At 41.0% G+C, this 13,137-nt stretch overlaps 1 protein-coding gene across 4 annotated transcripts in view; it reads left to right on the plus strand.

Moving 5' to 3' along the window:
• Window positions 1-13,137, plus strand: part of RAPGEF4 (Rap guanine nucleotide exchange factor 4) — a 307,950-nt gene that overhangs the window by 263,178 nt on the left and 31,635 nt on the right. For all 4 annotated transcript variants that reach the window (XM_003907614.3, XM_009182453.2, XM_003907616.5 and 1 more), the window contains 5 exons: window positions 7,184-7,334; window positions 9,067-9,155; window positions 9,893-9,923; window positions 10,145-10,223; window positions 11,387-11,533. In XM_003907614.3, coding sequence (XP_003907663.1) covers window positions 7,184-7,334; window positions 9,067-9,155; window positions 9,893-9,923; window positions 10,145-10,223; window positions 11,387-11,533 — 497 coding nt within the window. The remainder of the gene's footprint in view (window positions 1-7,183; window positions 7,335-9,066; window positions 9,156-9,892; window positions 9,924-10,144; window positions 10,224-11,386; window positions 11,534-13,137) is intronic.

The raw sequence follows: 13,137 nt of genomic DNA on the forward strand, positions 1-13,137 counted from the left end.
CTGCTGTGCTATGAGTACAAGCCCTTGGCTTGAGACTTAAAAGGAGAATAGCCAAGAACTAGAGACTTGTAAAAACATGGAGAATTCTGAAAATCAGTGGGAAAAATATTCTGAGCAAGAAAATGGAAGATAATTAAAGAAATTGATGGTACAGAAGGCGCTCCTGTGAGCTCAAAGTTAATAGGTACACACAAACAAAGGAGCAGCTTGTGTGGACAGGAGTAACATCACAAACTTAAACCCAGAAATGCCAGGTCTTATGAAAAATTCCACAACTGTCCATTGAAAATATTTTAAATGACTTCCAGAGGAGAATCAGTAATAACATTGGTGGCTAAGATTTACTGAATACTTAATATGTTTCAGATACATGTTTTACCTGTATTATCTCATTTCATCCTTAACAGCAATCTTCTGAAGTTTACTGATGAGGAAACCAAGGCTCTAAATTGTCAATTAACTTACCAAAGATCGTACAGTTTTTATATAGGTGAGGAAGCCAGGATGGGACCTAAGCAGTGTAATTTCAGAACTTGCATTTTATGAACACGCCATATGAAGGAAGAAATAGACCCAGTGGTCAGGATGTCAGGCTGCTCCACAAAGACAAGAAGCCCAGATTATAGTAAAAAAAGCAAAAGCTCTGAAGTAGAAAGACCTGTGTTTAAGACCTGTGTCCTATAAGTTATATTATTCAGCAATTACGCTTAACCTCTCCAAGCCCCTTCTGTAAAACAGGGGTAATTATATGATATGGTCTGGCTCTATGTCCCCACCCAAACCTTATCTCGAATTGTAATCTGAATTTTAATCCCCATGTGTTGGGGGCAGAACCCTGTGGGAGGTGATTAGATCAGGGGGGTGGTTCCCCCCATGCTGTTCTCATGATAGTGAGTGAGTTCTCATGAGATCTGATGGTTTTATAAGGGGCATTTCCCACCTTCACTTGCACTTCTCCTTCTTGGCACCATGTGAAGGACATGATGCTCCCCCTTCCACCATGATTGTAAGTTTCCTGAGGCCTCCCCAGCCCTGCGGAACTCTTTCCTTTATAAATTATCCAGTGTCTTGAGCAGTTCTTTATAGCAGCGTGAGAATGGACTGATACATTATACTTGCCCTACCCACTTCACCCGGTTGTTGTGAAAATCAAATGAGGTTATGTGTGTGAACATACATTATAAACCTTAAAACCCCATATAAATGTTGCTATTATTATACCATCAGGAGAGAAATATGGCATATTATAAAGAAGATACCAAAGCTTTGTCTTGTCAGTGGGCAGATGACCCCCAAAGTTTGTTTTCAGCTGCAAGCAGAGATCTTGTATGCAAAGCAGGGTTTTAAAAAACAACAACATTGAAGAGCATCAGTTTGAATGTTGTTAAGTGTTTTATAAATAGCTGCATAATTAGCATGTACTTACTGCAAAAAGTATACATAATATTTTATTCCCTGTTGTAGGCTGTAATGAATCTGCTGCCTCTACATCCTGGGAGGTTTTCACTTACTTTCCCCATGATAATTTTAATACATGGAACCATTATTAGCTGAATTAAGAATAAGTAAATGAGCAGTTAAAAAAAAAAGTACAGAAAAATTACAGGTGCCTGTGGTGAGTAAGATAATAACTAGGTAAAAATATATGAAATAATTACAGTGTTTGAACGGCAGAGCCGGCATGAGGAAAATGACTCAATGGAATATTAAGCCTGCTGTTGGCAGGGTAGAAAAACTGTAGCCTACACTGTGGCCTTCACCTCTTCTGATTCTCAGCCCTAAAACCTCACTGCAAACAGATTCAGTTTGCTCTCAGTCACATGTACACAATGCTGAAGGAGGTGGTTCAGTTCAGTGAAGATTTAGTCACTCTGAAAGTTTGTCATCCTGTAGATTAAATACCCAATAGCTGAAAGATTCTATTTAAAAGATGTACCAGATGTTTTGCAATTAAGTTCTGTATGAACTTATTTAGAATGTACCTCTGATCTGTATTTGACATCTTGACAAAATGGGATTCCGGGTAACTTAGATAAAGGCTCTTAAATAGCTGTGATATTTTTAAAGGTTTTTTTTTTTTTAAGAAAAGTGCATTAGTTATAGCATTCCAGACTGTGCAATTAAATTGTTTGTAATCAGTTGATCAAAGAACATTGAAGGTTTTTGTGTGCCCAGTCCTTAGCTAGAAAATGCAGAAATTAACAGTGAGTTTACGACCTCGTTCCTTCTGTTAAGGATTCTGATTTAATGCTTCCAGATGGTGAGAAATACTTTATTACAGGTGAAGTATTCCTTATCTGAAAATTCAAAATCCAAAATGCTCCAAAATTCAAAATTTTTTGAGCTCTCATACCAGTAGGTGTAATGCAAACATTCCAAAATCCAAAAAAAAAAAAAAAAAAAATCTGAAATCCAAAAACACTTCTGGGCCCAAGTCTTTGGGAAAAGAGATACTCAAGTGTGTAAGCGAGTCTTGAAGTTGGAATTTGGATGACCAGATTTAACAATGTCTGCTCAGTCGCAGTGAGCCACTGCTTTCCTAATTGACAGGTATTAAACTGTAGCAGAGGGGATCTCGTTCAGGTATTAACAATTCCTGTACCTCTCTATCAGATTATGAAGGCTGCAATAGTTAACTCTTGATTTTCTGCATGTGCTTTGTTATGAAGATTTGGGGGATCAATTTCTATATCTCAGACGGATTTTCCTATTTCCCAACAAACTTTGAAGTCATGTGACTCTGCTATATAATCTATGTTTGTGTAAAGAAAGTAATGTTAATATCAGACAAAACACAACAACATAGACAGGTAAAAAGAGTACTGGGGAAGAAAATAAGAAAACTGAGTTCTAGTTCCAAGAATTCCTTTGATAAATTTGGAAAAATCACCTAAACTCATTCTGCCTCGGTTTGCTTACCTCTAAGGTGATAGAGTTGAAGGAAATGTAACCAAAGGGCTCTTGAAACAGAGATGCTGTGATTCCATGACTTATCTGAAATCAACTCAAATGTATCAGTGATAAGTTTGGCCACTCAAACTATATGGCCTTTTCTTAATGGTGTTTAAAATACTAATTCAGTAAGTAATTTTATATTGCCTTACCGACTTTACAAAAACTAGAACTTTATGAGATACAGGAACCATGTTGTCTTTCTGCATCTCTTTCCCCATGAGTTCAGGCAGCCATATTTCTTCTTTCCTGGACCCAACTGTCATCGTATCATGAGTCATGGCCTTATTCAATAAAAGCACTTCTTGATCATGCATTTTTCCAATTTTAGCCAGAGAAGGCTTCTTCAACCTTCCTGATGTGTCTGAATTTATGAACATGCTATATTTGAAATGTTACTCTTTTTAGATTGCACTTTTGACATCATATTGAGACAAGGGAACTAGTAGGATATTCTTTATTCTTTGGCTGCTACCTGAAAGGAATATAGTTTTTCCCCCTTCCTACCTTTTTTGTAGGAGTTAAATAAAATCTAAAAATTACAAACTTTCTAAAAGCCTGGGGAGATTGTTATGGGAATGAATAGAAACCTCAGCGTCTGATCTGTAACCATTTCAGGTATAATCAGTTGTATACAAAGTTCTCTTTGTGTTTCTTAAGAACCTGATTCAACAGACATTTCAGACAGGGAACCCTATGTGTCGCCTCTGGAGGAGCGGAGTCCTTGAGCAATGCCTGGATTCAGCTATAAAAGTAGTATCACCCCCACCCTCACTTTAGTAAATAAACATCCATGAGGGGACAAATGAGACTTTATGAAATAAGTCAGTGCTTCCTTTTGTTTTCCCAGAGGTAAAAATACTGAACTTTCGTGAGAAAAGGGAGAAAGCCTTTCTCAGTCCCTCTGGATTTGGTCAAATCTGTCTCCCTAGAGACTGTGGGGTTCTTCATCAAAGACAAGAGGTGCTCGGCCCTGGTTACTAAACATGCAGAATCAGCGCGGGAACCTTGAAACTTCAGTGTGCACACACTCACACAAAAGGAATTCTTTCTCATTAAGATTTTTGCTTTCTGGATGCATTTATTCTTAATAATTTCATGAACCCAAGCACTAAGGTCTAGTTGCTATAGCCGCTGGTTAGGATAGTGGGGGTGGGAATAGTGGAAAGAGCCCCATCTGAATTTGCAAGCCCTGCCATTTATTCACTCAACAACCTTGGCCAGATCTCTTCTCTCTGAGTCTCCATTTCCTCACTGGTAAATATTTCTTCCTCAGGTTTGTAGAAAGCATCACTTGATAGCATAAGAATATTGAGCTTATTTTATGAATTGTAAAGTTCTATACACATGTTATCGTAACAAGTAGGAAAGACTCCTTCCTCTCTCACTCTCTTGTCTCTCTCTCCCCACTCTTCCTTTCTCTCCTACACATGTGAATACCTCCTTTTCAACATGTTGTCCAATGTAATAGTTCAGATGAATAGGACTGCGCCCATTGTATCACCAGAACCTAGCATGGTGCTCCACTCAAAGTAGTCTGTTAATTAATAATTGGTGAATCAATTGGATCAATTTGAATAGTTTCTTTGCCTAAGTACTTGTAAAGCACTTTGATGTATTTTCTCTGAAAAGCATATTAATTCATTTGAAAATATATTTACCTCTTAAAAACCACGTTAGCGCCTTAATTGTCCTATGTTGGGGTTATATTTCTAAATTTAGGCTAAGCGTTCACCACTCTGTTACTACCAGCTCAATCAAAGCTTCCCTTTCCTCTCTATGCTCTTTCCATCTTTGAGTGATTTAAAATGTACTCATGTTGCATGTGTAGTGAAATAAGATCATAGTTTATAGAGTAACTTAGGGCACAGTGTGACATCTTTTAAATTGGCATGATCTGAGAGAGAATTAAATTTGCTCATTTTTCACAGCACAAGGCCATCAGAAAGGTCGTCTTTCACAGGCATTATCACTTAGACCTAGAAGAGGGGCTAGAGGGAAGAAGCTTAGCCTCAGGTGCCCGGTGAGGAACATACATGGTCCATAGTGGCATCAGGATATTTGGGACAGCAGTCTAGGGAGCGAGCCCAGCCTAGTGAGAGCTTTGACACATACTGTACTCAGAATTCAGAATCTCCACCGACTCTTACATTTACAGGGGTTGGCCTTCCTCAGTCCACACCCCTACTCCGCACCTTGGCCATTCTTACTGTCTCCGTTTGGCTCCTATGCCATGGAAATGAAAAAGATAGCACCTGCCAAAGCCTGATGTCATCCAACTTTCTACACAAACACAAGTTACCATAAAACTAAACCAAAGACAGCACAATGGCAAGGCAGCATTGTGTTTTCATTATGTTAGTTTGTGGTACCTACCTGATTCTGCTTTGGTCCACCTTGCCTTAGCGTTATTAAATGTGGTAGCTGAAAGGGAATTTGGAAATGATTTCTTCTCACCTCCTCATTTCATGGGTGAGTAAATGGAAGTATGCAGCGGCTAAGTGACTTACACAAGATCGCATAGGTAAGTGTTGGCAGCTAGAGGACTTGAACCCATATCCTCCCACTCTTGGGTGAACCAGTACATATTTTTCAATCAGTCAAGACTTTTTTATTTGGTACCTACCATGTGTCTGACTATGCTCCTACATGCCATTAAAAAACGGTCATAAAATATAATGTCCAGCATTGCAACTCTTTGGAAAGAAAAACTCAGTTATAAATGCATGCAAGCAAGAGACCAAAGAGTTAATCAGAAAAGAAATAATTTTCACATAAAGTGATCTTTCTTCCTTTCTTTATTGTAAGCTGAGAGAGAATTGTAGCAATACAGGTTGAGCAATTTTCTTTTTTATGAATCTTGTGCTCAATTTATGAAAGCCATTTTGCAACCCATTTACATGCAGTAAACCTTTGCTTTAAGGTTCTGTCATTTACCTTGATCATGATTATTTATAGTCCTTTTAGAAAAGGCCCTTTACTGGTTTAGCTCTCAAGCACAGCACTGCCATAAGCCGGTTTTCTACAACGTCTTTCAAGGCAGGGTAGGAAGCTAAGACAGGGTCAGTCTTGTAGCTCGCTGTGAGGAATGGGGGTGTTGGGTAATGGGAAGAACACTAGACATCAGGAGTCTTACATTCGAAACCTCTGCACTCTCACTATGTAATCCTGGCCATTTATGCTTCTTTAGTTTCAGTTTGTTCACTTGTAGAAACGGAGTGACACTTTCCCCACAAGGCTATAAGAGTTGAACTGAAGTACTTTGTGTGCAAGTTATATTGTAAATTGTGAAGAGTAAGTTATTTTATGAACTAATTATCTATAATATGAACTATAAATCATTGAAAAAGGAATGGTATGTCTAACCTAAAATATTTCTTGATTACCTATGATGTTGTCCTTGTGTAGTACATACAAGAATGGACCAGGGACCTTTACTCTTGGCACATAGGAGACCCTCAATCAGTACTTGTTGCATTAATGAATAAATAGTTTCTGGGTGAAAGTCAGTATGCTAGGAATGGTGTAGAATACAGGACAAATGACCATCAACCCAAGCCTCAAGGTGCTTGCAATTAAGATGGTAGCCGTAAATGTGCAAAGAGCCAATAAGGTAAGTCGTGGTTCTACACAAGAGAAGAAAGTATGGTGTAAAAAGTGTGTCTGAGGCCCTCACCAGAGAATTGGTACAGCAGGAGCCTTTCCTCTTCCTACCTCTAGGTGGGTTTATCTACCTTCAGCCTCGCTTGCCCACCCATACACTCTTTGTATCAGCCATGGTCCCAGCAGGACTAGATGCCCACTTGGAAGGGAGGGGATTACAGAGATTCGGGCAGAATTTTGGAAAGCAACAACAGGTGGAAACGCACCCAGAGAGAAGCAACGGCAGGAAACATTACCATCCAGAGCGGCAAAGGGCAAGGCAGATCCTGGCAGAGAATGATAGCTAGAGATAGACACAAGAATCCTTGTCCACACCAAATCCAGGAGGAGTCTGTGAAAGTCTAATCCCTTGGGCAACTATCAGGCCAGAGTCAGCAGGAATTAACAAGGAATTGCATGCATTTGGCATAGACACTTTCTGTGGGGTTTTTCATGAGGGCCTAGGGGAGGAATTCTATCTGTCTAAAAGCCTGGCTTTCTGAAGCTGGGATCTGTCACTCTTTACCTTTGAAAGAAGCATGTGAAATGAGTGTGAAATGGCTCAATTTCTTCCTTGACTCCTCGGCACTTACCACGCACAGCCTTCACAAGGTACAGAACAGGAGAAAATGGACTATGCCCTCAACAATAAGAGGCGAGTCATCCGCCTGGTTCTACAGTGGGCTGCCATGTATGGAGACCTCCTACAAGAGGATGATGTGTCTATGGCCTTTCTGGAGGTAGGCGGGGGTCATCCCTTCCAAGAATACACCATTGTCCTACAATACAGGGACCTACCTGTGGGCTCAGCAGCTTCCCTGGAGAGACTGTCATTGCAAAGGCAAGACTTTGTGAACACATTCATTCATCAGAAAGGAACTACAGTCTGACTCCATAATGGGTAGCATTTTCATGTATTTTCATCTAGTCTCTTTTTCCTTGTATGTTTTATCTTGTAGTCACGTAGCACCCATCATTCTGCAGGCTGCTTTTTCCATTTAATTTGATATAAGAATTTTTCTGTCAGTACAGTCCTTATAATACAAATTTCTTTACATCGCCTGAAATAATCAAAAAAATTTCTAATGACCATTGAGTAGCCGTGTCACAAATACGTTTATGTGTTCCCTTATTGTTGGGTGTTCACATCATTTCCAGTTTTCACCTTCCTAGAATAGTAGTAGTACGGTAAAAAGTCTTGTGCAAGTGAGTCTGTCCTTGATTACCTTCCTACAAGTGGGACTACTAGATCAAATGGTAGATATTTTTGAGTGGAGTGGAGCAGATCGTTTATTTAGGAATTGCCAGAAACGGAAATGGTAGGCTGTGAAAGCGGTTCATGAACACTGCTGTAAGCTGCACTTCCCCATTCCTTCCCGTAACTCTAGCCCCAAATTACAGCACTGATCCTGACATTTAAGCCCAGTTAGTCACTCTCCCCTCCAAAATTTGGATGAAGACCTTACTTCTGTGCAGGCAAAAGGCAATGTTACTTCCGTTTCAAACTTTTTCAGTCTGTGTGTTCTAAAATTATAAATTATCCAAAAGAAACATACACCCTCTCTCCTTTCTATTCATATCATTTCACAGCCAGAGGGGTGAGGCAGGGAGGGAAAATGGACCATGAGCATCCCTCCAAGCTGAGGAATGAAGTATTTTGAAAATGTGAGGAATGGCGGTAGCTTGGGGTCATACCTTGACTCATGGCCTCTACTCATTGAGTACAGGACCATTTTGCAGATGAACTAAAGTGGTGGTGAAGCTGGCACTGCCATGGTTCTCACCTTCTGCTGCAGAGCAGAGTTCTGCTCCTAAGCAGAGCAGGCACACCTGGACCTGCAGGGTCAGGACAGTTCCCAGAAGGGCAGCAGAGAGTCCTGAGTTGGTGGCACAAACTCAGCATAAATTCGCTACAGTGCTGAAGACCATGCTGCATCTTACCACCAACCATAACCACAAATGAGTAGCACCTAGCAAATAAACAATACATGCCAAAATAATGTGAAAATGAACACTGAAGTTCCCCTGAAAAAAAAAAGAAGTAAAAAAAGTGCTCTTTTGTGGACTCCAAAATGACCCATTTCAAAACACTGGCTTTCATATAAATATCATACAAACAATTCACCTGCAATTTATTTTGAATTGAAGTTTTATTGTTGTAAAATAGATATCTAATATAAATTTTCCCATTGTAACCATTTTTAAGGGTATAGTTCAGTGGCGTTCATTTCATTTCTGATGTCCGTGCAGTCATTGATTGCCACTATCTATTTCCAAGACTTTTTCTCATGGCCAATTTTGAACTTAGACATAGTGTAACATTTTCTTCTTTGTTCTTCCTCCAGTCCATGAAGCCATGGTCTGGAGATGCTGGTGAAGCAGATGACATAGGGACACACCTTTATTGCTCTTGACAGAATCATGTGCCTTTTGCAGTTCTTGTTAAAAGCCTGTGACTTTTGCCAATTACAGGAGTTTTATGTATCTGTATCAGATGATGCCCGGATGATTGCTGCCCTCAAGGAGCAACTGCCGGAGTTGGAGAAGATTGTCAAGCAAATGTAAGGAGGGGCTTGGCTTTGGGGGTGTGCTTTCATCAAGTAAGTCCCAAAACATCCTTTGCCCACAGGAAAGGTTAAAGCTGGTCTTTCCATAGCCATGCCCTGCTTGATTTGATTTAAGCAGACTGGACCAAGGGCATAGGTGGTGCAGTAAGGCCAGAGGAACAGAAGGACTGAGATTCTGTTCATTCTGTGCTAGAAGGCTGCCAAAAGAAAGCCTGGGAAAGAAAAGATCCTCCTGTGTGGAGTCCAACTCAATAAATGTGGGTCCCTTAGGTTCAAGGCGGTGAATCTGGCAATAACGTGGCCAGCGGCACTTAAAGAAAGTTTGAGGGCAATTACTTATATGGAAAATTCACTGTCTGCTGCCAAAGCTGTTGATGGTGAATATTTGTGTCCTCTCAATGAACCACAAGGTCTTCACATGCTATTACTTGAGCTATAGATTAAATGCAGTATCAGAGAGTGAGTGTGCTGCTAGATAAGACTTTGAAAACTAGAAATCCTGGCTTTGAACATCGGTTCTGCCAGGAATCTGCCTCTGACAAGAGCTGATATCTTTGCTGTCTACCTTTCTGCTTTGATCTATTACTATTAAAATGAGGAAGTTCATATTGCCTCCTGAAAGGATTCTGTGATTGTGATTTCATTTTCTAACATAAGATTAGTTATATGCAAATAAGGCAATTTAATAGTAGCAATGGTATTAAATAATGTGCTTTCTCTACTTCTCGTAGCTCAGAAGATGCAAAGGCACCACAAAAGAAGGTAAATGGCATGAACTTGAACTCTCTGTCTGTGCCCTGTAGAATTACAATTCCCCAGACATATTATATTGCAGTATACATAAAAGTGATTTCTTTTTTGTAGACACAAAATATATTGTCTTAATTTCTTGACTCTGCTTGCTTCTCAGATGTGTCTCCTCTGAGTTGCTAGTGTGCATTGGTCACTCTCCCTTATGGCACTTGCTGTGGTTGTTTTTACAGCACAAGGTTCTTTTGCAACAGTTCAATACAGGTGATGAGAGAGCCCAGAAGCGCCAGCCTATCCGTGGCTCTGATGAAGGTGAGAACCCTCTTTCAACTAACTCATAGTTGTGTAGATTATTTAGAGTCAGGATAATGGTAAGCATCACCTTGGACCCACAGAATAACTTCTTTTGGAGGTGCCCTGTTGCCCTCCAGATGGTTTGCTTGGAGGTGCCTTTTGGTGGCCTGATGATTTATGTCCTTAAACTCTTGTGCCTGGAGCCGAGGTGCCTGTCTACCCTTCCCTGATTCAGCCTCTCCCTGCTTAACCCCTTTCCTGGGAGGAAATGAAGACGATCTCAGGGTCTGGTTGTCAGGATTGCCCACCCCTGGGAAAAGCTGGTGGGAAGGTAGCCGGTGCCTAGTGGGTGCCTAGGAGACAGTGGATCACCAGCATCCTGCCCAGGGACAATGCTCTGGCCCTGAGCACAGCCCTGAGCACAGCCCTGAGCATGGAGGCTTTACATCAGGAAGATCAAGATGCTGGCTTTTGTTTGGTTGTTTAAGATTCTCCAAAGAATCACAACCAAAAATAGTCACAATAATAATGATAAAAATTTCATTTAAAGCTATAAATGAATCTCGTCATTTAGGACTGCCTCTAAACCCAGGAATTACAATACAATAATGGGAATTGATCCCAGGATTTTTGTGTTCAGAGCTGAGCCTCGGGGTGCCATCTCCAGATCTGCTGATCTAAGTCTGCTGAGCTAAATAGCATCCAAGCTTACGTGGCCTGGCCCCAAAGCGCACAAGCCACTGAAGCAAGTGAGCAGGAGTATCAGCACGTGCTGATGGCCCAGGCGGAAGCCCTCCTGTGTGCAGAGGTGTGAATGGTGGCTCCCCACCGCCACACAGGGTAGCAGTGATCTGTAAATTGCCTACAGTGTAGTACTTCAGACCCTGAACATCAGCCTGAAGACACTCTCCATTTTTTCCCATGACCTATTTGTGGGGTTTCACCAATATCTCTTGTTCTTTTAATTGGACTTGGCAACCATATGTGCACCTATTCTTAGACCAATGCTAAGGTAAGCAGTTTAGAAGGGGCAGGCATGGGGTAAATGAGTACGAATATATATAGTAATAAAAATGGCAAAATGATGCAAATTGGAGAGGATGCCTAAACATTTTTCATAACTACAGTTTTATTGAAAACTCTTAAGACTGATTTACTACCTTGTCACTGCCTTTGCATAGTTCTGTTTAAGGTCTATTGCATGGACCACACCTACACAACCATTCGGGTGCCAGTGGCCGCCTCGGTGAAGGAAGTCATCAGCGCCGTTGCCGACAAGCTAGGCTCTGGGGAGGGCCTGATCATAGTCAAGATGAGTTCCGGAGGAGGTAACAGCCTTAATCGCATTTTGGGCTCTGCAAAACGGGACTTTCCATCCAAGCAGAAACTATGTAAGAAGTTAGTGTGGTCATGTGAGGCTCACCCGGAGGATGAACTGGTGCTTATGTATGCTTCCACTAATAACAGAAACAGTATGGGTAGAGGCGGGCTGGGTTTCTAATGTGCCCTATCTTGTAGGTACCCACTCTAAACCAGAATGACTGGAACTGAGGACTCTCGTGTAGATGCTGGCCTGGAGTTCTTTCAGTTTAAACTCTATTCAAAAAAGTTTTAGGCCTTGGAGCCCTGAGAAATATGGACCCTAAGAGGAAATCTAGCTGGACAAGCTCAAGGCCATGGGTTTCTAGAAGTCCAAAGTTGGAAGTGGTCAGAAGCTAGTTCTTTGAAACCGATGATGGTTTTTCTCCTTACTCAGTAGAGAGGCTAGGAGCCTGGCTCAAATGAAATGAGGAATATTTTTCCCCCACGGGATTACAGTTCCTTTCACTGTCCTTGATTACATGGTGCGTTTCTGAAATGTCATTTATTCATTCATTGCATATGTACTGGCCACAGTGTGGCTGTGAAGGAAAGAATGAGTTAGACACAGCTCACGTCCCCAAGTCGTTCCCAGGCCAGGGAGGAGGCAGATGGTGAGTTAAAACAATTACAGTTCATGCTGGCAAGAGTTTTAGGAATGACCACATATTGTAGTGAGAGACTAGAGGAAGCAGCAGTGAGGTTCATTTCTCCGGTCATGATTTGACAGCCATCTGGGGGAATCCTTCAGGAACAGGTGAGCCATTTCCGTCATGTTTTAAGGTGAATGATTCCATTGATGGAGGATTTTTAAATGCATGTTGGATTTTAAGATCTCCCTTCCATTTCAGCTCCAGTTGCACAAGGCCCAGGACATCTGCCCTCACTGACCCCTTGTCACCTTCCCATAGATATCCCAGGTCCCACCCTCACTTTCTTTAGGTCTTTACCCAAATGTCAGTGTCTCACTGAAGCTCCCTGCTTCGTTTGCTTCATTCCCTTTCTAAACTGTTAACTTCCTCCCCTTACACATGCTTCCCAGCCCCCACTCCTGCGAGACTTATTTCTCCTTGTCTTCTTACTTTCTAATCTATTTCTTTTCTTTATTGTTGGCGTCTCCCACTATGATATAACGCTTTTTGGAGTGGGATTTTTTTTTTTCTGTATTGTTCCCTTCTGTCTCCCCAGTGCCTGGAGCAGTTTCTGGCATGCAGTAAATACAAAATAAATATTTATTAAATGAACTAATTTTTTAAATTTTTTAATTTTTTGACATGTTCTCATCTGAAGAACTAATTTTTTAATGTGGGAGGAGGCTTAATCTAGTTAATGCTATTGCCCTCCAAATTAGGGAATAAGTGAAAAAACAATAGTCAATTTTGCATCTAAAATCATGTGAGGTCTCAGAAACCTCCAAAGTTTTTAAAAAGTGATCTTTATATGTCCAAAGTCCTGGGTGTGATTACCATCTAGAAACATAACTTGTGAGATAAATAGCAAATGCAGGTTTTACATACTCAGTAATTATGGTTGCAGCACAAAACTGGGTGAATTCACCCTCTGGCATCTCTAT

The sequence above is a fragment of the Papio anubis genome, chromosome 10 (genome assembly GCF_008728515.1).
Source record: "Papio anubis isolate 15944 chromosome 10, Panubis1.0, whole genome shotgun sequence".
Taxonomy (NCBI): Eukaryota; Metazoa; Chordata; class Mammalia; order Primates; family Cercopithecidae; genus Papio; species Papio anubis.